Source organism: Rana temporaria, chromosome 1 (assembly GCF_905171775.1).
Source record: "Rana temporaria chromosome 1, aRanTem1.1, whole genome shotgun sequence".
NCBI lineage: Eukaryota > Metazoa > Chordata > Amphibia > Anura > Ranidae > Rana > Rana temporaria.
In genome coordinates, this window is record NC_053489.1 from 386131064 (window position 1) to 386157637 (window position 26574).

Genomic DNA, 26574 nt, shown 5'->3' on the forward strand with positions numbered 1-26574 from the left:
AGATCGCCGCCATTACTAGTAAAAAATAAATAAATAATAAAAATTTCATAAATCTATTCCCTGTTTTGTAGGCGCTATAACTTTTGCACAAACCAATCAATATACGCTTATTGCAATTTTTTTAACATAAATATGTAGAAGAATACGTATCGTTTATTTTTATTTTTTAAATTGGGATATTATTATAGCAAAAAGTAAAAAAATATTGGGCCAGATTCAGATACCTGAGCGTATCTGTCCGGCCGGCGTAACGTATCCTAGATACGTTACGCCGCTGTAACTTTGGGTGCAACTTCCGTATTCAGAAAGAACTTGTGCCCTAAGTTACGGCGGCGTAGCGTATGTGGGCGTGTTTTATTCAAATTTGGCTTGACCCAGCGTATTTTAAGTTTTTTTTTAACGGCGCATGCGCCGTTCGTGAAAACATCCCAGTGCGCATGCTCGAAAATCCGCCGCAAAACGTCATTGCTTTCGACGTGAACGTAAATTACGTCCAGCCGTATTTGCGAACGACTTACGCAAACGACGTAAAAATTTCAAAACTCGGCGCGGGAACGACGGCCATACTTAACATAGTATACGCCGCACATACCCCTCATATAGCGGGGGTAACTTTATGCCGGAAAAAGCCGAACGCAAACGACGTAAAAAAAAAGCGCAGAGCGGTCGTTCGTTTCTGAATCGACGTAAATAGTAATTTGCATATTCCTCGCGTAAACAAACAGAAGGGCCACCTAGCGGCCAGCCTGATAATGCAGCCTAAGATACGACGGTGTAAGACACTTACACCTGTCGGATCTTAGGGATATCTATGCGTAACTGATTCTCTGAATCAGGCGCATAGATACGGCCGAGCGCACTCAGAGATACTAAGGGGGAAAATCAGGAGATACGCCGTCGTATCTCTTTCTGAACCTGGCCCACAGTGTTTTCTTTTTACATTTTCTGTCTTTTTTTGTTTATAGCGCAAAAAATAAAAACCGCAGAGGTGATCAAATACCACCAAAAGAAAGCTCTATTTGTGGGGAAAAAATGATAAAAATATCGTTTGGGTACAGTGTTGTATGACCGCGCAATTGTCATTCAAAGTGCGTCAGTGCTGAAAGCTGAAAATTGGTCTGGGCAGAAAGGGGGTTTAAGTGCCCAGTAAGGGCAGCATTTATGGCAAGTACAGAATCACAGTACATATAGAATAATATGCAAAGTGGTTGGAGGGAAGCTTCAGAATGGCAAAGATGTGTTTATTACAAATTATGTGACCAGACTGCAGTTCCTCTTTAAAGTGGTTGTTACATAGTAAGAGCCGGTTCACACACAGGCGACACGACTTTGGGGGCGACTCGGCAAGGCGATCTCAAGGCGTCTTGAGAGGCAACTTGCAAAATGACTTCTGTATTGAAGTCAATGCAAGTCGCCCCGAATCGCCCCCAAAGTCGTGCAGGAACCTTTTTCTAAGTCGGAGCGACTTGCGTCGCTCCTATTAGAACGGTTCCATTCACTACAATGGGACGCGACTTGTCAGGCGGCTGTGTCGCCTGACGAGTCGCCCCAGTGTGAACCGGGTCTTACATAGTTAGTCAGGTTGAAAAAAGACACAAGTCCATCCAGTTCAACCACAAAAAAATAAACAAACAAAATAAAAAACACAATACAATCCCATACACCCAACTCCATACCCACAGTTGATCCAGAGGAAGCCAAAAAAAACAGCAGAGCATGATCCAATTTGCTACAGCAGGGGAAAATGTACTTCCTGATCCCCCGAGAGGCAATCGGATTTACCCTGGATCAACTTTACCTACAAATCTTAGTACTCAGTTATATTCTGTACATTTAGGAAAGAATCCAGGCCTTTCTTAAAGCAATCTACTGAGCTGGCCAGAACCACCTCTGGAGGGAGTCTGTTCCACATTTTCACAGCTCTTACTGTGAAGAAGCCTTTCCGTATTTGGAGGTGAAATCTCTTTTCCTCTAGACGTAAAGAGTGCCCCCTTGTCCTCAGGGTTGACCGTAAAGTGAATAACTCAACACCAAGTTCACTATATGAACCCCTTGTATATTTGTACATGTGGATCATATCCCCCCAATTCTCCTCTTCTCAAGAGTGAATAAATTCAGTTCCTCTAATTTTCCCTCATAGCTGAGCTCCTCCATGCATCTTATCAGTTTGGTTGCCCTTCTCTGCACTTTCTCCACCTCCCCGATATCCTTTTTGAGAACTGGTGCCCAAAACTGAACTGCATATTCCAGATGAGGTCTTACTAATGATTTGTACAGGGGCAAAATTATATCTCTGTCTCTGGAGTCCATACCTCTCTTAATACAAGAAAGGACTTTGCTCGCTTTGCACCTACAACCACTTTAACCTACAGGTAAGCCTAGATTAAGGCTTAGCTGTAGGTGCAACTAATATCTTCCAAACCTAAAATGTTTAGGAGATATTTGCAGAAATAGCGGCACCGATGTCTACGATTATGCCTTGGTGGCAGCACCCGCGTGCATGCGCAGGACGGATGTCATCTCTGCTCCGGCCAGTCACAGCACTGGAGCAGCGATACTCGGAAGTCACTCCGGGTATCATGACGGTGACGGAGGAGGTGACCAAGGACCGCTGAGTGGTCCTTAGTCACATACTAGCTCATTATGCCTTTTGTCTTGCAGGGTGTTTTTTATTATTTATTTTTTTAGAGATGTTTACTTCCTCTTTAAACAGTTCCAGAAGGCAGTTACAACACTCGGCTGACAGTTCACCAAGTGTAACAGGCTGTTGCATACTATACCATCAGAATGCTCACATTTTACTTCCCCTATTCACAACATTTTTCTTTTCTATATGTTTTGTATTTGGGGTTGTAATAATTCATTCTTTTTCATCTGCTACAAGACAGAAATTCAACTTGATGCATAATAGTTTAGGCTCTGGTTTTAAAGAAAGATAGAATATATATAAATTAGTGTGTGTGTCTAGAAAAGGTAAATGCAAACTAAATTGTTCTCTTTCACTGCTGTGGAGATTATGTTTGTCTCTTGGGAATTCCAAATTTTCTGTTGATTAGCCCAGCCCAGTATAAATGGAGAAACCAGAAGTGGGTGAAAGTTCATAGCTGTCTGAGAATTTGAATATTCTTTCAATAGTCTGTTGTTACTGGAAGCCCTGCATGATTCTGTGTGTAACCTTTCCCCTAGATTTTACATCAATAGTAGTGTGACGTCTGAGCAATTACGCTACAATTGTTACACTGCATATGGCTAGGAAAGTGCAAGGTTCTTGCCACATCATGACTAGATTATGCAGATGTAAATTTACCCCAGTGGTTTGCGTTAATATGATGCACACTATGGGCTAGATTCAGATAGCCCGGCGTATTTTTATGCTGGCATAATGTATCTCAGATACGTTACGCCGCCGTAACTTAGGGCGCAAGTTCCGTATTCATAAAGAACTTGCGCCCTAAGTTACGGCGGCGCAGCGTATGAGGTCCGTCGTAAGTCCGCCTAATTCAAATGTGGATGATGTGGGCGTGTTTTATTTAAATTTAGTGTGACCCCACGTATTTGACGTTTTTTACGAGCATGCGGCGTTCGTGAAAGAATCCCAGTGCGCATGCTCCAAATTACGCTGCAAATCGTCTATGCTTTAGACGTGAACGTAACTTACGTACAGCCCTATTCGCGAATGACTTACGCAAACAACGTAAATTTTTCAAAATTCGACGCGGGAACGACGTCCATACTTAACATTGCGTACGCCTCATATAGCAGGGGTAACTTTACGCCGAAAAAAGCCAAACGTAAACAACGAAAAAAAATGCGCCGGGCGGACGTACTTTTCTGAATCGGCGTATCTACCTAATTAGCATATTCCTCGCGTAAATCGACGGAAGCGCCACCTAGCGGCCAGCGTAAAAATGCAACTACAATACGACGGCGTAAGAGACTAACGCCAGTCGGATCTTAGCCTAATTTTGGCGTATCTTGCTTTCTGAATACAGAAAGAAGATACGCCGGCGCAGCTTTGAATTTACGCGGCGTATCAATAGATACGCCAACGTAAATTCTTTCTGAATCTAGCCCAATGTTCTTAAGACCCGGACCATTATGCAGGTAAAGGACCTGGCCAGTTTTTGTGATTCGGCACTGCATCGCTTTAACTGACAATTGCGCGGTTGTGCGACGTGGCTCCCAAACAAAATTGGCATCCTTTTTTTCCCACAAATAGAGCTTTCTTTTGGTGGTATTTGATCACCTCTGCGGTTTTTATTTTGTGCGCTATAAACAAAGATAGAGCGACAATTTTGAAAAATATCTATATTTTTTACTTTTTTGCTATAATAAATACCCCCAAAAAAGATATAAAAAAACTTTTTTTTTATCTCAGTTTAGGCCGATATGTATTCTTTTACATATTGTTGGTAAAAAAAAATTGCAATACGCGTTTAACGATTGGTTTGCGCAAAATTTATAGCGTTTACAAAATAGGGGATAGTTTTTATTAATATTTTTATTTTTTTTACTACTAATGGCAGCGATGTCACATGTGATGTCACTGATCGCCTTTCCCTATATCAGAGAACACACGATCAGTGACATTGTCACTGTGAAGAATGGGAAAGGTGTGTTTACACACACCTCTCCCCGTTCTTCAGCTCCTGTGACCGATCACGGGACACCGGCGGCGATCGTGTCCGCGGGTCCCGCGACCACAGAGCTTCGGACCTGTTCCCGGGCACGCGCCCGCAACCCACGGCTGGGCACTTAAAGGGGATGTACAGGTACGTGCCTGTGCCCAGCCGTACCATTCTGCTGACGTAAATGTGCAGGAGGTGGTCCTTAAGTGGTTAATCTACTCATTTAAAGGGGTTGTAAAGGATTGTTTTCCCCCTAAATAGCTTCCTTTACCTTAGTGCAATCCTCCTTCACTTACCTTCGCTTTTAAATGTTCTTATTTCTTCTGAGAAATGCTCACTTCCTGTTCTTCTGTCTGTAACTACACACCGTAATGCAAGGCTTTCTTCCTGGTGTGGAGAAAGCCTCTTGAGGGGGCGAGCAGGAGTGTCAGGATGCCCACTAACACACAACGCCTTTCTCTATCTGCAAAGTAGAGTGTCCTGACCTGCCTGCTCGCCCCTTCCCCCCCTCAAGAGGCTTTCTCCACACCAGGGAGAAAGCCTTGCATTGCGGTGTGTAGTTACAGACAGAAGAACAGGAAGTGAGGATTTCTCAGAAGAAATAAGGACATTTAAAAGCAAAATCGAAGGATGAGGTAAGTGAAGGAGGACTGAACTAAAAAGGTAAAGGAATCTATTTAGGGAATTTTTTTTTTTCCTTTACAACCCCTTTAAGTTTACCCCCTTGTAGATAAACATTTGCAGGTAATCTGATTAACTATTTCAGGGCCTCTGTAATATTTGAAAAAGTGACATCTGGGTAATCTTGATGAAAGCATTTCTTGGCATTTTAGATTACCACGCTTTTTCTTGCTTTTGGAGTAGTTTAATTGACTTTGGTACATTAGAGGGTTTGAAGAACTTCTGTGTCAACGGAAGAATAATGGCGTGCATTACAGTAACACAGAAGCCTATGACAATCTTTTGTACCATGCAAGCAAGTCATGACAATCTTTTATAACATGTGAGCAGTCTCTGTTAGTCTACACAAAAGACAAACATTGGAAGGCGTGCACACCTAGTGCATTATTAATGATATTTAATAAATGATCAAACCAAGGAGGGGGAAGGGAGGAGTTTGCCTGAGAAAACAATTTTCTCTTCCTGCATTGTTGCTTTAGTTAAGACATGGGATCCGACTTGGAGGCGACTTCCATTGAAATCAATGGGTACAAGTCGCCTAGAAGTCGGATTGAAGTAGTACAGGAACCTTTTCTGAAGTTGGAGTGACTTCAGTACTGTACATTAAGACGGCTCCCTTCACTTCCATTTATTTTCTGAACCGCGCGACTTCAAGTCGGATCCCAAGTCGCCCATGTGTGAACCGGCTCTCAATGTGCAATAACACTAGTGGTTTAAAACTAGCACTGGTTAAATTAGAAAAAAAGGTTGGTACTCACGAACAGCAACTCAAATAAACCATATAAACACACATACCATCACAGGGTATAAGATAATGCGTTTGAGGGGCGCACCCCCTTCCTCAGAGCTAGGCTACCAGTCTTTCAAGTCTCTTACAACATGTGAAACAATACAATTTTAAACAACTGTTTTTAAACCTTTTTTTCTAATTTAACCAGTGCGACTTGAAGTCGCGCGGTTCAGAAAATAAATGGAAGTGAAGGGAGCCGTCTTAATGTACAGTACTGAAGTCACTCAGAAAAGGTTCCTGTACTACTTCAATCCGACTTCTAGGCGACTTGTACCCATTGATTTCAATGGAAGTCGCCTCCAAGTCGGATCCCATGTCTTAACTAAAGCAACAATGCAAGAAGAGAAAATTGTTTTCTCAGGCAAACTCCTCCCTTCCCCCTCCTTCCCACAGAGCTGATTGTTTTTCGATTGGCCACTGGAAAGTCGCCTGTCCTGGAGGTGACTTGAATTCGCCTTGTAAGTCGTCCCAAATCACGCTGTGGTGTGCACTTGGATCGCGTCCAGGTCGCCTTGCAAAGAGTCGTGTTGCCCCTGTGTGAACCAGCTCTAAGTGCCTAGTGTTTTGTGGAAACGATATATAGTTATTATGTAGTTAGTCAGGGTGAAAAAAGACACAAGTCCACCTAGTTCAACCTATAAAAGGGGAAAATAAAAAGGAAAAAAAAATGTCATACAATCCCATATACAAAATTTCTATACACACAGTTGATCCAGAGGAAGGTAAAAAAAAAAAAAAACAGCAAAGCATGATACAATTTGCTTCCGCAGGGAAAAAAATCCTCCCTATACCCCGAGGGGCAATTGGATATTCCCTGGATCGTGCTGTGCATTGGTGCGACGCAGTGGCATTCATTCTAAATTGTATCCTAATGCACTTTGCCAACATATGTGCTTTGGGCTGCCTTAAAGGAACACTAAAGGCAGATATATATATTTTTTTAAAATAACAAACATGTTATACTTACCTCCACTGTGCAGCTCGTTTTGTACAGAGTAGCCCCGAATCCTGTCTTCTGGGGTCCCTTGGCGGCTGTCCCGGCTCCTCCTCGCAAAAGCTTTCCACGTTCATGCGAGTTCCCTCGCATGGTGGAAAGCTTTTGCGAGCGTGCTCCCGTGATACAGCGGCGTCCATTGCCGCCGACTGTATCACTCGGCCCAGCCCCCCCGGTGTGCCGCGTCATCCGCTGTGATTGACAGCAGCGCCAGCCAATGGCTGCGCTGCTATCAATCCGCCCAGCCTAGCCAATCGACGGCCAGGCTGCGAACCGAACAAGATGACAAGCACGCGCCCGGGACTTTCGAACGGTGAGGTAAGTAAAACGGGGGCTGGGGGGGGGGGGGCGGTGCTGTCAGATGTTTTTTTTACCTTAATGCATAGAATGCATTAAGGTAAAAAACTTTTACCTTTACAACCCCTTTAATGCAATACCATATAACCCAGCATAGGTTAACGCAACGCAGTGCTGTGAATGTGCACTCACAGTACACATTTTGTTCTAAGATTTGACCCATTTATAATGGCAGCCAACAATGGATGGAACAGGGGCGCACTGACCATTCGGGCACCCGGGCACTGCCCGAGGGCCCCATGCCACTAGGGGGCCTCCATCAGGGTTGCCAGCCTCAGTAACACCAGGGATAGTATGTAAAAATCTGTGTTTTTAAAAAATCACAAGATTATAGCTGTCCCGCCTCTCCAGTACCTTTTCAGTGTATGTGTATATGTGTATGTATACTGTGTGTCTCTGTGTGTATACTGTATGTGTGTGTATACTGTATGGCCCCATAATCTATTGCCTGGGGGCCTCATAATCTCCTATTGCCCAGGGTCCCCATAATCTCCTATTGCCCAGGGGCCCCCTAATCTCTTATTGCCCGGGGGCCCCATGAGTTCCTGGGATGGAACCAGGTGCACTACACAAATGCAAGTCAGACAGACTATTGAAACAAGCAAATGATCAGAGCAAGCAGAAACAGAAACTTAATGTCGTCCAGGTTGCTCACAAAAAATATCCAAAATAGTAAGTAGCCAGAGAGGTATCAAACAAACCAAATCTTTAGGCTGGGTTTACACTGCAGACCGCAGCGGATCTCAGCAGTGGTCCTGTGTGTCCCCATTCTCCGTTTCAGGGACGAATCAGACACATTTTTTGCCAGAATTTGGCCCTGAAACAGAGCCAAAGACGCACAGCATTCCTGTGCAAGCCGCTCCACAGCCCCCCTGGACATATGTGAACCGGCTCCATAGAGAGCCTGTCATACGAATTAGATGCAGTTAAACCCACACCCAATTCAAAATAGTGTGAACCAAGCCTTAATCAGATACAGACTAAGTAGGCCAAAGTGCATTTAGGCATTCCTGAGGAAAGCAGGTGTACTTTGTCGTATGACTTGCGCTAAAGTGCTGAGTAAACAAGCCGCAGGTGAAGAAGGCTCATGGCTGATCAATATAGTGTGAAATGGTAAAAAAAAATAAAACTGCTAAAAATAATAGTAAGGCTGGGTTCACACTACGGTTTTCCCGTCCGTCAGCCGCATACGATTTCAGTATTGAAAACGTACGGGCCCGGACGGGAAAACGTATAGATAGAGAATGCATTGCAAATCGTATGCACTCAGATGCATCCGGGTGCGTACGATTTGCTGGCAAAACGTTTTTTAAACGTCCGCAAAACCGTGTTCAACCACGGTTTTGCGGTCGTTTTTAAGACAGTATGGCAAACGCATACGTTTTCCTTTAACATTAATGTTAATGGAAAACGCACATGTGTGCGGTTCCATACGTTCCCGTCCGTTTCAGCCGCATACGGTTTTCCATATAAATCGTATGCGGCTGACGGACGGGAAAACCGTAGTGTGAACCCAGCCTAACTAAGATAGGAGAGAGGAGTTGAGAGCAACAGTTCTTAAACGTTTTCACCTAATGTCAAGAGGTAAATAACAAACAAAAAATTCCAGACATTAAGGGCCCATTTACATTTTAGCATTGCAGTAATGCATGTTAACACGATGTGTAGAAACACTCAAACGCTCAGTAGATTGCTTTAAGAAAGGCCTGGATTCTTTCCTAAATGTACACAATATAACAGGGTACTAACATTTATAGGTAAAGTTGATCCAGGGAAAATCTGATTGCCTCTTGGGTAGGGATGAGCTTCGAGTTCGAGTCGAACTCATGCTCGACTCGAACATTGCCTGTTCGGCGAACAACTTACAATTAGGGGTGTTCGCGGCACATTCGAAAAACGACGGAACACCCTGTTAAAGTCTATGGGAGAAATGTAAAGTGCTAATTTTAAAGGCTAATATGCAATTTATTGTCCTAAAACGTGTTTGGGGACCTGGGTCCTATCCCAGGGGACATGTATCAATGCAAAAAAAAGTGAATTTAATAATGCTAAAAGTGAAACAATAAAAGTGAAATATTACTTTAAATTTCGTACCTAGGGGGGGGTGTAAAGTTAGCATGTGAAATAGCGCATGTTTCCCGTACATAGAACTGTCTCTGCACAAAGTGTCATTTCTGAAAGAAAAAAAGACATTTAAAACTGACTTGTGGCTATAATGAATTGTTGGCTCTGGCAATTCAGAGCGAATTCATTCATACAAAAAAAATAGCCTGGGGGTCCCCTAAAAATTCCATTACCAGGCCCTTCAGGTCTGGTATGGATATTAAGGGGAACCCCGCCGTCAATTTAAAAAAAAATGACGTGGGGTTCCCCCCAAATATCCATTCCAGACCCTTCAAGTCTGGTGTGGATTTTAAGGGGAACTCCACCCCAAAAAAAAAAATGGCGTGGAGTTCCCCCAAAAATCCACACCAGACCCCTTATTCGAGCACGTTAACCTGGCTGGCCACAGAAAAGAGGGGGGGACAGAGTGCGCCCCCCCTCTCCTGAACCGTACCAGGCCATATGCCCTCAACATGGGGAGGATGTCCCCATGTTGATGGGGACAAGGGCCTCATCCCCACAACCCTTGCCCGGTGGTTGTGGGGGTCTGCGGGCGGGGGGCTCATAAGAATCTGGAAGACCCCTTTAACAAAGGGGACCCCCAGATCCTGGCCCCCCTATGTGAATTGGTAATGGGGTACATTGTACCCCTACCATTTCACGAAGGAAGTGTAAATAGTTGGAAAAAACACACACACACCGTAGAAAAAAGTCCTTTATTAATAAAAAAAATAAAAATCCAGCGGTGGTAATCTACTCGGTCCCAGCTCCCTGCTCCAACGTTGTCTGTATCCAGCGACGGGTGATCTCCGGTCCAGCGATGAGAAGATCCATCCATCCAGAGCGCAGCCACGCCGACCTCCTTTCTCCGCTGGACACAGCCCAGCGAATGACGTGGCTGAAGCTGTGACATTTCTTATATAGGGGAGATGGGCCACCCGTCACGTGACCCCGCCCCCCTCTGACGCAAGGGGGAAGACTGGGCTTCCCCAGTGACGTAGCAGAGGGTGCGTGGCTGCGCTGGATGGATGGATCTTCTCATCGCTGGACTGGAGATCACCCGTCGCTGGATACAGACAACGTTGGAGCAGGGAGCTGGGACCAAGTAGATTACCACCGCTGGATTTTTTTATTTTTATTTTATTAATAAAGGACTTTTTTCTACGGTGTGTGTGTGTGTGTGTGTGTTTTTTCCAACTATTTACACTTCCTTCATGAAATGGTAGGGGTACAATGTACCCCATTACTAATTCACATGGGGGGGGGCAGGATCTGGGGGTCCCATTTGTTAAAGGGGTCCTCCAGATTCTGATAAGCCCCCCGCCCGCAGACCACCACAACAACCGGGCAAGTTTGGGTGCGAACCGAACAGGGGGGTGTTCGGCTCATCCCTACTCTTGGGGATCAGTAAGGAATTTTTCCCCTGCTGTAGCAAGTTGGAGCATGTTCTGGTGGGGTTTTGTGCCTTCCTCTTGATTAACTGTGGGTATAGGATTGTGTATATGGGATTGTATGGTATTATTTTGTATTTATTTATTTTTATTTATTGTTGAACTTGTCTCTTTTTTCAACCTGACTAACTATGTAACTCATTACATGCATTGCCACGCTGCAGTGCCATTGCCTAACATGCAATGCAGTGTTAACGCACCACAAAAATATAAATGAGCCCTGAATGTTTTCTTGGAGGAATCAAGTGATGCCCCTATTCACTCTTGGCAGAGAAAATATGTAGTAGCAGATTCATTCTGCTGCAGTTACGTATATGTGTGTGTGTGTGTGTGTATATACTGTACAGTTTCTAGGAAAGGTAAGTACAAACTACATTTTTCCCTGTTGCTGCTATGGAGTTATTATATTTGTCTCTTGGCGATTAAAAATTTCCAACCATGTAGTTTAGCTCCAGTCTGGTATAAATGTGGAAACAAAAAAGTGGGTGAAAGTTCATAGCTGTCTGACAATCTGAATGTTTCTTAACAATTCTGTTGTTATTGGAAGCCCCGCGGTATTCTATGTGTAACCTTTCCCCTAAATTCTGCATCAATGACAGCGTCATGTATGAACAATTGCGCTACTATTATTACACTGTAAATGACTTAAAAGTGGAAGAATTTCTAGCAATTAGCAATGCAAGCAACATCTTGACTAGTTTATGCAGATGCATATTTACTTAGTGGTTTGCACTGACATGATGCACAATCTGTCCTCTAATATACCAATTTAGAATTGACTATTATACCACTTTGTAGAACAAAGAATAGGGGGTAATCTGATTAACCATTTCAAGGCCACAGTAACTTTTGAAGAAGTGAATCCTGGCCAATCTTGATGAAGGTATTTTAGATTATCTCAATTAATTACGGTATTGACTTTAGTACATTAGTGTGGTTTAAAGGACTTTAGCGTCACCGGAGAAAAACAATGGTGTGTATTACTGTAACATGGAAGCCCATGACAGTCCTAAGTCGCATGCAAGCAGCCTAATGACAATTTTTTGTACCATGCATGCAGTCTATTGCAATCTCTGTCAGTCTCTTACAACATGTGAACAATAACATTTTAAACATTGCCAGTTTTTAAATATTTTTCTAGTTTAACCAGTGATAATTTTAAGACACTAGTGTTAATATAGATTAACTATTCACGCTAGTGATCTGTGGTAATGTTCCGCGTATTGGCACAATACAGTGTCATGAATTCTAAATTGTACCTCGGTGCACTTTACCAACAGATGTGCTGTGGGCTACCTTAATGCAACACACATTATCATATGGCATAACACGTGTTACCGAAATGCAGTGGTGTGATTATGCACTCTCAAAGTACACAGATTATTCATTGTTTTTTTTAAACGTGCTGTCCCCCTCCGTGCTCTGTGCTGTTCCCCTCCGTGCTGCTCTCCCCCCTCCGTGCTGCTCTCCCCCCTCCGTGCTGCTCTCCTCACTCCGTGCTGCTCTCCCCCCTCAATGTCCTCCTCCACCCCCTCGATCTGTCAGGATGGAGAGCGGAGGTAGATCCGGCTCCTATCTTTTCTGAATGAACAGAGTCAGTGATCACTGACTCCGCCCATTCACATAACTGAGCATCGTAACCTGTGTTTACGATGCTTCAGTTTATGAATGGAGAGGAGCTTCTCTCCATTTATTTTAGCTGAGGCTGCAGAGAAAGGGACTGGGGAATCTGTGAAAAACAAAAAATGCAGCGCTAATAACAATGTGAGCACTAGTTGCTGACTATAGTGTGAGTGAGGTATACAAAATTAAATGTATATAAATCCAGCAACCACCTCTGGGTGCTAAACAACCAAGAAGACTCCAAGGGGCGATGCTGGTGATCATGGGAGTGAACCAAACATGTGACAAAAAAATCAGAAAACAACACGTGTGTTGGATCATGGAGGACACATGTATGTTAAAGTTCAATGGTGAAATCAAAAGATGGGACCCCAGATATCTCACCAAAGCCCCCCGCAGCAGGGCTGATGAAAAAGAAAAAAAATTGCAATAAATAAAAATTTTTTTTTTTTTTAAAATAATAAAAATGTAAATAAAAAAACACACTGACAATCCACCACCGCCCCCCCCCCCCCCCCAAAAAAAAGAAGAAAGCACTGTAAAAAAAAAAAAGTATCGTAATCGGTGAGTACTTGAAAAAAAGTATCGGTACTTGTACTCAGTCTCAAAAAAGTGGTATCTGGATAACCCTACTATTAGTTTTCAAGTTGATGAGGCTGACAATCAGTCTGAGAGGACCTCCTTACTTGTGGTTTAGGCATTACGTTTCTTAGGATAGTGGCATTGAAGCAACTCCAAATTAAGATAGTAGTGAAAACTGTAAATAAAAAAATAAAAAAAAAAGTCAATGGCATATTGTTCTATGCACTGCATACTAGCACATTATGAAAAAATTACCTTAAAATGTTGACTGGACTTGACAGGGCTTCCGGCTCTTTGAATGGCTGAGCAACGATGACGTCACTCCTGTGCATGTGCATGGGAGCCACGATTGTGGCACAGAGCGCTCTGAAAGGACGTCATACTGAGAAATAGTGAATATCTCCTAAACAGTGCATATTTAGGAGAGATTTTTTGTACCTACCGGTAAGCTTTTTTAAAAGCTTACCAGTAGGTAAAAATCCCCAGGTGGTGTTTACTACCGCTTTTATATTTTTTTTCCCTTCTCCGGCTGTTGCTGTATTCAGAGCAACACTGCATCTCCCCTTGTTTGCTGGCAGGATGATTATGTTCGTATCCCTACTAAAAGCCCTGCTTTCTTGTGGGTTCAGCTTGGAAGAAGGCTAGAGCAGCCCAGGCTCACAGATACAAGTTATTTAGCTTTGTCTCCTGAAATGTGTTTCCTATGGATGCAAGGTTCTGTAGTTGTGATAAAATCCACCACAGGGACAGGATAGAGGTGCCACAATGAAATTCAGTCCCTTGGATACATTTTTTTTTTTTACAAACTGGGTAAGCCTTCTGTCTGAGGCTTGATTCACACCTATGCAGTTTTAGTGCTTTTTTTTTGTATTTTGCAGATTTGCACTGCAGTCCATTTAACATGGTTTCCTATGGAACAAGTTCTGTAGTGCAAATCTGCAAAATGCAAAAAGCACTAAGAATGCATAGGTGTGAATCAGGCCTTAACGGCTCTTTACCCATTGTTGTTATTATTTTGGGGTGTTTCTTATTATACTTTATTCCTCCAGGATAACTCCTCTGTTCTGTTGCTAATCTGTAGTAGTAGAATGTTGAACTTGTTCACTTGTCTCTCCTTGTTTCTTGGTTTTTGGATTAACACTTTTGAAGATTTCACAAGGTAGCTTTGGTGCCAAATTCTATTTAAAGGGGTTGTAAAGCTATTTTTTTTTAGCTATATCTGATCTATATGCTGCATTGATCAGGAATATAGCTGTTATTTCTGCTGAACTTTTCGATTTACCTGTTATATACATAGCCTTTTTCTGCACCTCCTCCTTTCCTCTATGTATGATCTCCTCAGCTTCTGGTTTTTAGAGCGCGCTCCCTGCAGCAATGTCACGTTATCAAAGGAACTACAATTCCCTTGATACTTAGTGGCATCGCGCATGCACAGTGCCACTTTTTTCTTTATGAAACGAGAATGAGCCTTGTTTCTCATTTCTATTACAGCCTTCGGTGCACAGACACCGCTGAGCAGCAGGGCTGTGCTGCTGAGATTGTCATTGTGAATACAATAAAATGGCATGGGAGGCGGAGCTACAGTATCTTAGACACGACCGCGGCTCCCCTGCCTTCCGTGCCTGTGAACGCAGACAGCGTCTCCCCGCAGGGATGTAGTCTAGTAAACCCCAGGCAGAACAGCTCAGATGAGGGGGCAACCTTGGAGAACAGAAAAGTTACAAATTCACTCACAAAAAATAAGCATTTAAAAAGGAAATCAAAGGAAAGGGTAAGTGAATCAACGTTACCACTTTAACACTGTCAGCTTTCTATTTCAGGTCAGGTGGTTTCACGTCTTTACACCAGTGATTTGATAATTCACATGTAATATTATGACTTTTTTATATTCCATTATTAATTAAAGCACTCACTGGTTCACATAATACTCTCTAAAGTAGTTACCTCTGGAGCAGGGAGAATTTTTTGCAGTTCATTGTACAGAAAAGCTAGCCATACATTTTAGGATTTCTCTAGTTCAGGGGTCTCCAAACATTCTAAACAAAGGGCCAGTTTATTGTCCTTCAGACTCTTGGAGGGACGGATTTTAGCCAGCGGGAGTGAAAAATATTCCTGGCATCAGTGGGAGTAAACATCTGGTATTAGGGGGAGAAATAGTGCCCCATTGCTGGTATCATAGGGAGGAATAGTGCCCCATTAGTGGTGTCAGTGAGAGAAATTTTGCTCCATTGTCGGTGTCAGATGGCAGAATAGTGTCTTGTATCATTGGGAGAGATAGTGCTCCAAGGGCCGGATAAAGGCAAGCAAAGGGCCGCAGTTTTGAGACCAATGCTCTGGTTCATCCCCATAAGTTGAACAAGATAAATTAATGAATTCCTCTATCCACACTAAACAGCATGGATGGAGGGATCTTCCCTGATGGCTTTTGTACCCTGATAGCCAATGCTTCTATGGCTGTCAGAATACCCCAACCACGACTGCATCTGGTTGCCTGCAGTAACTGTTTGACTGAGAATTTTCTTCCCAGCTGTTTTCATTGTCATATCAAAGTTTTCGAGCTGGGTGGTGCCAACAAGGCGATGATTCTTTCATAAATCTGCCAAAATTCAAGATGACCAGCATAACACTTTAAATAGTATTACTGCTGATGTGTATGAATATTATTTACTTAAAGCAACTCAAAATCTCCTGTCTTTCTAGAGCTGCCTTCTGATTGCCATGCGGTCTTTTTGAATGGAGAGAAGAGTGGCATATTTAAAATCCAACCAGCCAATGCTCAGCCCTTTGAAGTATACTGTGAAATTACAGCCGGTAAGTCTGCAAGTTTAATAGAATAAAGCAAATCTGTGTCCAACATGAAAAAGATAATATGATAAAACTATGTGAAAACCAAGAAGTGATCAATAATCCAGAGATCTGGACAGGTGAAATGATATGGTATTCGCTTGGAAACATATAGCACTGGTTAAATCCTTTGTCTGGTTCTCACAAGGTTATCTGCCTTTTATGTGGGCAAATAGGTATGCTTCAAACAGAGGCTTATCTGAATGCCTAGAGAAAGCATGCTGATTGTACCGGAAATGGTAGTTGGCTGTTTAAATTGTTTTTGTTTATCCTGCAAATAAAAAAAAAACTGTATTCAGAATTCTTCTCTCTGAGTGAGCGCCACGATTTACACTTGCGTGACATAAGCCTGATATTTGCATATAACTAAAATTGTCTATATCACTGGAGCTACTGATAATTTTGATAGATTTCACTGGAGGTTAGGGCAACGCTAATAAAAAATAAATAAACAGGTAACAAAAAACCCAGAAGAGGACGGGGCCATTCAGAAACTCGTGAATGCGCAGTAGGAGACCGGCAGGGAAGCCTGAAGGCTCCACTGCCGGTTTCCCTTAGTTGGAATGGCGGCGCCTGCACCTGATCCAATGGATGAATCGGCCTGAAGGGGGGGGGGGTTGGGGTTGACATAATGGGCTCCCAGGACGGGTAAGTGTCCTTATTAAAAGTCAGCAGCTACAGTGTTTGTAGCTGCTGACTTAAAAAAAAATATTGCGGCTGGAACAGTTAGTGTTCTACTTAAAGAGCATAGGAATTTTATCAAGTTTCGCCATACAGCGGGTGGAAGCAAAGAAAATTGTTAAATTCCCATATAAACACAGGCAGTGTTGATGGGGGAATGCCTCCTACAGCACTACTGTGTTCTGCAGCTACAACTCCCAGCAGTAATCGTGTGTAAAAAATTAAACAGACTGGTTGTACCCAAGTCAATTGATGGATGTAACCGAGAAAGCGATTGAACAACAGTCGATTTTCCGATCGACTTCTGTTCAACTGCAGTTTCCACACATGGATATGAATTTTGATCCATGTATGGCCAGCTTAACAGTGTGTCTATATCTAACCCACTTGGACTTTATAGGCAGAGATCAAGTAAAAACGTGAATAGATTTTAAAGGCAACAACGCCACTTTTATTGGTACCAGGTTAAAATATAATAAGAGTAAGGGCTAGATATGCCCAAGGATAGTGAACATACATATAAATCATAACAATAATACATAGAATATAATTTATATGAAAACAAGTACTCAAAAATACTAGACTGCACACTGGGTACTGCCAGAGATAGACTGTGGACAGTCCGCATGAGTTGCTGCGATGTATCCCAACATGTTTTGAAATTATATTCCTTCTTCAGGGGAGGTTTTAAATCTATTCACATTTCTACTTGATCTCTGCCTATAAAGTCCAAAGGGGGCTATATCCTGCTGCACTTTTTGTGAATCATACATATACAGTTTTTCTGGATGTTGGCAGTCTTATAGGCTCAACCCCAGACACTACTGTTCTGTGTCTATATCTAAGAACCCTATGTAGTATGTACTGAAACTAAAACACATGTTGTGCTAGAGCAGTGGTCTCCAAACTGGGGCTCCGGGGCCAAATGTGGCCCCTTGCTTGTCTTTACCTGGCCCTTGGGACACTATTTAATTTACTGATACCAACAATGGAGCACAATTCTTCCCAATGATACCATCATTAGGGCACAATTCCTCCCAATGGTACCTAATATGGGGCACGATTCCTCCCAATGACACATTTGATAGGGCACAATTTATCCCAATGACACCAAAGATGTAGGTGCACCATTACTCCCACTGAAACAAATGATGGGGCATTATGTTTTTCCCACTGACGTCAGGACCTTTTCTACTCCCAATAGCCACAGTCTGGCCCCTCCAAAGTTTGAAGGACAATAAACTGGTCCTTTGTTTAGAAGGTTTGGAGACCCCTGAGCTAGAGTAACATCTACAGGTTATATATTCTATAACAGGGCTCAAAATTTCAAGTCCTGAACTACTAGCCAGGCTTTAAGAGTTACTCGCCACCAAACCCTACCCCGCCCTGCCCCTAAACATGCCCATGCCTCCTCCAGTACATGCCTACCTCCAAAGCCTTCCCCAGTACATGCCTACCCCCAACGCCTCCCCCAGTACATGCCTACCTCCAACGCCTCCCCCAGTACATCTCTACCTCCAACGCCTCCCCCAGTACATGCCTACCTCCAATTCCCCTTCCCAGCATATCTCTCCCTCCAATTCCCCACCCCCCCCTCCCAACGACCCACCAGCACACCTCATCTTCTGTCCTCCCCTCTCCAGAACACCTATGCCTCCAATCTTCCCCCAATCCTGTACATCTATGCTTTCAATATTCTTCCCAATCCATGATATCTATGCTTCCAATTCCCCCACCCCCCCCCCCCCCCATTCTATCATACCGTATGATAGATTAGGGGAGTGAAGGTGGAATTTGAGGCATAGATATCATGGATTGGGAAGAATATTGAAAGCAGAATATTGTACAGGATTGAGAGGGGGAATGGGTGTAATTGAAGGCATAGATATGATTTAGACCTCCAAATCACACCCCCCTACCCCATCCATGATATCTTCTGCCTCCAATTCCACCCCCCTATCCAGCACGTGGTTAAAGGGAAGTGGTTGGGGGGCACATGTTTACTGCCCCCCAAATACAAGTGTAAAGCAGCATCTCACTTTGTCTTCACCAGCATTATGAACAGGCAGCACAGTCAGCAAGTGTTCTGTCATGGATCTGTCCGTGTCAAATGGCTTTTGGGTTCTGACTTTGGCTGTACTGTGCGTTACAAACTATAACCCAGTACAGCCATAACAAAGTAAGCACCCAACAGCAATATGACACACTGTGACAGATCCATTACAGAGCACATGCTGACTGTGCTGCCTGCATGAGTATCATAATGCTGATGATCATAACATGCCATGCTGTGTGTAAGCGATATAGTGAGGAGTCTATCCTCTGTGCTCCACTCACTGTGTGTACTGCAGCCACGGTGTCCAGGTTCTTGCTTCCTTGCCAGCCACAGAGCCGCCTGTGCCTCACATCAGTCTCGGCAGTCGGCACGTAAGGACGGGAGGTGGAGCGGAGGCATCGTAGTATTACTCCGCCAGGGAAGGCAGTGAGAAGCGCTAGCTGGGACTAATTAAAAAGCAGAGCAATGTGCCGTACGGTCTTATGTACATCCACCCGAAAAACAAAAAATAGTCCGACCACTGCGCTCACCTCCTTGTAATTACACTCCCTTTTCTTAAGCAAGTAGTAGCGGGGGACGGGGGTGACGTTTAGAAAGCTCTATTTTTTAATAGCCAGAAATTACCGTATTTATCGGCGTATAACACGCACCCTAATTTTAAGAGGGAATTTTAAGGAAAAAAAAACTTTCCACAGCCTCTTTTACATTTCAAAGCCTCCCCCTGCGCATTACACAGACCAAAGCATCCCCTGCACATTACACAGACCAAAGCCTCCCCCCCTGCACATTGCACAGATCCCCGCACATTATGTAGCTCCTCTTTACATTACACAGCATTTTTCCCCCTGCACATTACACAGCTCCTTTACATTTCACAGCCCCCTTGCACTCCCAGGAGACCCCCCCAGTCTCCTGGGTCAGCACTTCCAGCGTACTCTAAAGTTTTAAAACAATCACTCGTACATACTGGGGGTTATTTACTAAAGGAAAATCCACTTTGCACTACAAGTGCACTTGGAAGTGCAGTTGCTGTAGATCTAGGGGAGACATGCAAGGAAAATAAAAAATAGAATTTTAACTTCCACATGATTGGATGATAAAATCAGCAGAGCTTCCTCTCATTTTAGATCTACAGCGACTGCACTTCCAAGTGCACTTGCAGTGCAACATGGATTTGCCTTTAGTAAATAACCCCCACTGTGTCATTCTGTGTACTTCTCGGCTGGTCACATGATCGCTCTCCTCTGTTTCATGTGACCGCTCTCCTCCAATCTTAGACCCGGAGGGGGAGGAGGAGAAGGAGGAGCTGGAAGAGGAGAGTGGCCAGTGATAATAAGGTATGTGCGGACAGTGATTTGTTAATCTTTATAGTATGTTAGCGGGCTGTCCCAGGGCTAGGAGAGGCGGGACGGCCAGCATGACACCACCGCCCAATCCCCACCCACCCTGGGCGGGGATGTGTGGCAGGAGGGTGAGAGGGGCGGACCTAGGCGGCTGACTGTATGAATTGCAATATCCTCGCTGCGAGCCTGTGCGAGAGACACATGGTATTCCTTCCTGTAATAGCACAGCCCTGTCATTACTCGCCCTCCTCATTTGTTTACTCGCCAAATGCGAGTAGGGGAGTGCAAATTTTGAGCCCTGTTCTATAAAATATAGAATAGGTGCCAATAACTGCAGTAGAAAGTAAAACAAATTCAAATGAAGCTAGAAAATTTTATCACATATTGTATTACACCATATTTGAACTACTTCTCACACACAATCCATAGAACAACATTGCTAAGCAGGGTCTTGGTTACATCTAGGAGTGTACAGCAGTAATGCTCAGCTAATGATCAGGAATCAAACCATTAGTAAACATCTCTTTGCATTAGCTGTTAAACTATTTATTTATGTGAAATAAACACAGAATGAAATACAGTTTATTTGGTATTGTGTTTTTAAAAAAAGTGTTTTAAAATGTTAAAAAGAAAAGGGTTTCCACATTTTTATCCACCTGGCAGCCTTGAATAAAATACCTAATCAGGGCATTTATTCATAGAATACTTAATACATATGTTCTTAAAAAAAAATCTATTCAGGTAAACGAAATAGTTATTGGCAAATGAATAAACGCACACCGACGTCGCTATATTTGGTCAGGGTTTTCATGCATCAATTGACCATTGTCAATGAAAGGGTTAAAGAACATAGTTGAACCTCTTAATTATTACTCCGCCTAATAATTACTAAATTAATTATTTTTTTTTCCCTTATAGAAGCAGGATGGACTTTTGTTCAAAGACGTATAGATGGGTCTGTTGAGTTTGACCAGCTCTGGGAATCGTACAAGAATGGCTTTGGTAATCTAAGTGGTTAGTGGCAAGTTTTTTATTTATATATTGACACACATTTATTTTAAAACGGTCTTAAAATGCCTTTCTTTCTTGCTCATACATCACGGGACACAGAGCCTTAATTACTTAATGGGTTATGTAGTCACCACAGGTGATTGGACACTGGTAAACCCAATTAAAATTGAGTTCCTCCCAGTGCTTTAACTGGGCCGGAACGCGGCGGTACTCAGTACTGCCACTTCCAAAAATGGCCCTGGAGAGTACCAGCACCTCTCCGTGCGCCCAGTACGTGGGTTTCCCGTACTGGAACGCAGCCCCAGGCCAGGAATATGATGATACGGCCCGACGGACCTTTTAATCCGGCCCCCGGGCGGAGAGCTAGCTACAGCATTGTAGTGGCTGGCCACTGGGCGAATTACATCGCGCACCGTCTCCTCCATAATAGTCATTGGCTGGGCCGGCCATCAGCTAGTGGAGGGGGGCGGGCCGTGTGCAGAGTACGGCTTGAGCCGTATGTGCAGGCGCAGGCAGGGAGTTGACCTCACGTTAGATGACGTCAACTCCTTTCCGCGCGCCTGTGAGGAGCGATCAGTGCGGCGTGGTGGATGTGAGCGGGTGACTGGCCCTCCTAGGACGGTGCAGCAAAGTGAAAAATCAGTCATCGGACTTTGCTTTGGATCTGAAGTACAGATTCTGTACTAATGGTGAGTGATGTTTTGTTGCTATGGCTGCTCACAGACTGATATGTATATTCTATACTTCTCCTATCTATTTTCTGTGGTGTCTGTCCCTTGTCATGCTTTGTGCCCATTTTATCTTCTCTTTTTTTAGTTTCTGACATCATCAGCTGGTTTATGTAATTTTAGCAGCAAAATCAAATGTTAGGTTGCGTCTAAGAGAGGGTTTGTAAAATATATATATTTTCATGTTCAGTATTGGGGGGGGGGGGAGCACCGGCGCCTAATAGAGTACCGGCACCTCTTTTGGCCCACTTAAAGCACTGGTTCCTCCCCTATATAACCCCTCCCAAATGCAGAGTACCTCAGTTTTTTCGCCAGTGTCTAAGGTGGTTGGTCACGTTGAACATGTGCCAAGAAGAAAAAGCACTTTTGATGGTCTTCTGCAGGGGCCTAGGAGCTATAACAGGATCCATACCTCGGGCCGATATCAAAAGCTTAAGATAGGTGGTACCCGGGCCTCGTGTAAAGAAGAAACAAGGTTTGCCTGTAATGTCTCTCTGCGGAGGTCTGGGCTCTGGGATCCAAGCTTTGGTGTACTAATGCAACTCTGGCACGAAAAGTTACTGGCAGAGACTTCTACAGGTTCAGGTAGGAGATTCCTCTAAAGTAGGAACCCTTGGTAAACCTGTAGGTTGGCACAACATACACACCGTGATAGGTGAAAGCTGGATCTACTTCTAGTAGCTTTCCTGCGGCGTGGATAAGGTAAGAAAGGATCATTTTTTAAATAAATGTAATCTTTTGTGAGTAGGATGTCTTTCCTGGTTTTTACCACTAGAGGGAGTCAGTACATACCTGGTGTATTCTTACATAGCCATCCAGGACACGCTCAGTGAAGTCGGTCAGTTAATCACCTCCTCTGCTGCAGGCTCTGCCACAAAAAACGCATACAGGGATTCCCCAATAAACCCCAGTGATCTGCTCTCCTTTCTCTTCGCCATGGGTGCCGCCATGACAGTGGGCGCGTGCTGGGAGCGTGCTGATGTACTGTCTATTGGCAGATAGAGAGGGGAGGGCCGTGGTTGCTCGTGCCCTTGTGCAGGCACGGCGCACCTGTGTGCAGGCGCCAAGAGGCTGTTTTAAAAAGCCCAGCACGCCAGAGCTTCTGTAAAGCGGCATGGACACAGAGCTGTGGGCTGTGAGCATCCCTGTGGATTGAACCAGGCAAACCTAAAGACTTCTTCTCTGCAACAGGTTGTGCAGTGAGCTGATATTTGTGTATTGTAAGACTATAGCACAACAGTGATTGCATTTTTTTGTGGATAGTACCTTGGCTTTGCAGTAAGGACTATGTCCCCCAGAAGAGGTACAAGGGCTAGTAAAAGAGGCACCATGAAATCCCTGCTTATGGCTAAGGATTCTGAGCTTGCCTGCAGTATACCATCCCCCTCTGTCAGTCTGGTAGCAGCCTCACAGGATGATCATGTCCCCATGTCTGATTTTGCAGCCTCTCCTATGACAGCTTCTGTATATGTCACTGAGGACGCTTTAAATGTTGCTTTGGATGGCTTAGAAGGAAGGATTGCTACTATAATCGCAACCTCCTTAAAAGATAGCAGAAAATGGGGTAGATCCCCTTCATCTGCTCAGATGAGCATTCTGAGGGTAAAAAATTCCTCTCTGGAGATGAGGATCATGGGCAGTCTGAGGTCACAGAGGATGAGAGGATTCCTTCTACCTCTCAGTCGCTAAAGATGCAGGTGCAATATTATGCAGAGATGGTGCGTGCCACTTACAAATTGCCTCCTGTTGAAGCTTCTATGTCCTCTGCTTCTTCTTTGGGATCCCCGAAACCCCCACAGGGTGCATGGTCCTTTCCAGTTCATCCCTTGCTGGATAAACTGATGTATGATGACTGGGTTCACCCAGATAAACTGCTTTCTCCTCCTAAGCAGGTTTTCCTCCTTTATCCTATGGAGGAAGGTTTCAGTAAGAAATTAGTATTTTTATGTTGTGTACACGTTTTGCACAGTGTGATGAGTAGGGTGCTGGTCCTCGGGCCTTCTGGCTTAGTTCGCCCTCTCTCATGGTGTTTCCCCTTCGGGGGAGCCCCACCAAGTACTACCCGGCAAGCCCTCACATGCTGGCCTTGGTATCTCTCTCCCTGACCTTGAGCCTGCGATCCTGACTTTGAGCCTGTATCTTACCTGACCGATCTGATCCTTATCCCAAGCCCTTCCTGGACCTGTCCCTCCTATTTTCCAGATTACCTTGGATCCCTGCCCGGCAGCTTATCCATCCATCCTCTCCCTGTCCCTGTTGATCTCCTATCCTTACCTATCTGTTGATCTCCCTGTGTATGACCTCGGCCTGGCTTGTTTATGATTACGGTATCTCCCATTATTGTACATATTTGTCTATTGTTATCTGTGGGTCTCTGTTTGTGGGTTGGTTATTGTGCTGTGCTTATTTCAGGTGGTTGTGTTTATTTTCACTTACTTTAATAAATCATTTATTTTCACTCACATACGTTTTGGTTTCCTCTGTGCAGTCCACATAGTCTGGTCTACTAACTTCCTTGACAGTAAGGATGGCAGAAGGAAGACCTTGGGTTCTCCCACTACGCTCTGACCTACTATCATAGGGTCCAGTATTCCATCCTGCCTTACAAAGTCTAAATTTGACGGTTTGGCTGTTGAGACCCACATTCTGAGAAAATGTGGGCTATCAGGTCCAGTCCTATCCACTCTGGTTAATGCTAGGAAGCCAGCCTCCAGGCTCATTCACTACAGAATCTGGAAGGCATATGTTTCCTGGTGTGGACCCAGAAGATGGTATCCTAGGAAGTATGCCATTAATAGGATTCTAGCCTTTCTTCAATTGGGCTTAAATATGAAGTTGGCCTTTAGCACTATCAAGGGGCAAATCTCGACCTTGTCGGTATTGTTTCAAAAACCGCTTGCCTCTCATTCCCTAGTCCGGGCCTTTGTTCATGGAGCACTACACCTTAATCCGCCGGTTAAGTCCCCTGTGTGCCCATGGTATTTGAATTTGGTATTGTCTGTTTTACAGAAATTACCCTTTGAACCATTACACCATGCTTCCTTAAGTCTTTTGACAAAGAAACTGTTTTTTCTCGTAGCCATATCCCCAACAAGGAGGGTATCGGAATTGGCGGCTCTTTCATGTAAAGACCCATATATGATTATTCATGATGACAGGGTGGTGCTGCATCCTCACCCGACTTTCTTACCTAAGGTGGTTTCAGGATTTCATCTGAATCAAGACAGCCCTACCATCTTTTTTTCCAGATCCGCAGTCTGCGGAGGAAGAGAGTCTGCACTCTAGATGTTGTAAGAGCAGTAAAAGTTTATCTGCAGGCTCAGATACGAAAGACTGATTGTCTGTTTATTTGTTCCACAGGGCCCAAGAAAGGGCCAGACAGCATTGAAATCTACTATTGCATGTTGGATTTGACAAGTCATTATTCAGACCTATGGTTTAGAAATTAAGATTCCTCTCTTTCAGGTGAAAGCGCACTCGACTAGAGCAGTTGGTGCCTTATGGGCAGTGCATCACCAGGCCTCCATGGCTCAGATCTGTAAGGCTGCTACTTGGTTTTCGGTCCATACATTTACTAAGTTCTACCAGATAGATGTGAGAGGGTATGAGGATGCCGCCTTCGGGCATAGTGTACGGCAGGCAGCAGTATAGATCCTCTGGTCCAATGGCGATCTTATTTCAGATCTGTGTCTCCCTCCCCTCAATTTTAGCATTGCTATGGGACATCCCATTAAGTAATTAAGGCTCTGTGTCCTTTGATGTATGATCAAAATAGGATTTTTTAATACAGCTTACCTGTAAAATCCTTTTCTTGGGAATACATCACAGGACACAGAGTTCCCGCCCCTCTTTGGAGTTAAACGTGGGACACTTATTGCTTTGCTACAAAACTGAGGTACTCTCCATTTGGGAGGGGTTATATAGGAAAGGAACAACATTTTAAGTGGGGTTACCAGTGTCCAATCACCTGTGGTGACTACATAACCCATTAAGTAATTAAGGCTCTGTGTCCCGTGATATATTCTCAAGAAAAGGATTTTACAGGTAAGCTGTACTAAAAAATCCTATGAATTCTAGCCGTTTCATTATTTTTTTTACTTTTTTAACCACTTCAATACAGGGCACTTAATCCGCCACCATAATTTCACTGTTCATCCAACTTCCCCACACCTTATCAAACTTCTGTGGTATGCCACTGCTAATGTATGTAGCTTTGTATAGAGGTGCAGCCCTATTAACCACGCCCTTCCACGCTGATACAGATGGAGGATTGGGCTTTTTCCATGATAACACTATAATTTTCCTGGCGTAATAGATTAGAATCGTCAGCAGAGTACTAGTCACTCTCTTTGGGGCTAGATTATCTACCAGTCCCAAAAGGTACACCTCTATCATGGGCTATATGTGAATGGCGGTTACTTTGGCTATGCATTCTGTAACCCCCTTCCAGAATACTTGGATGGCCGAGCAATTCCAAAAGATATGCATGAAATCATTAGTGAGGGAACTGCACCACCAGCAACCAGGTGACTGAGTAGGGAACATCTTAGCCAGTCTAGCTGGAGTAATATATATGCGATGCAGAAATTTAAATTGAATAAGGTCCCTGGCAGAGACCAATCTAGTAAAATAAATGTCCCAAACATCATCCCAGTTATCCCCGTCCATCTGGGGGAATACCACACACCATGCCGTCCTACAC

At 43.9% G+C, this 26574-nt stretch overlaps 1 protein-coding gene across 2 annotated transcripts in view; it reads left to right on the plus strand.

Annotated features, from left to right (window-relative positions):
- Positions 1-26574, plus strand: part of ANGPTL4 (angiopoietin like 4) — a 56996-nt gene that overhangs the window by 18702 nt on the left and 11720 nt on the right. For both annotated transcript variants that reach the window (XM_040322542.1, XM_040322541.1), the window contains exons 4-5: positions 15910-16020; positions 21052-21147. In XM_040322542.1, coding sequence (XP_040178476.1) covers positions 15910-16020; positions 21052-21147 — 207 coding nt within the window. The remainder of the gene's footprint in view (positions 1-15909; positions 16021-21051; positions 21148-26574) is intronic.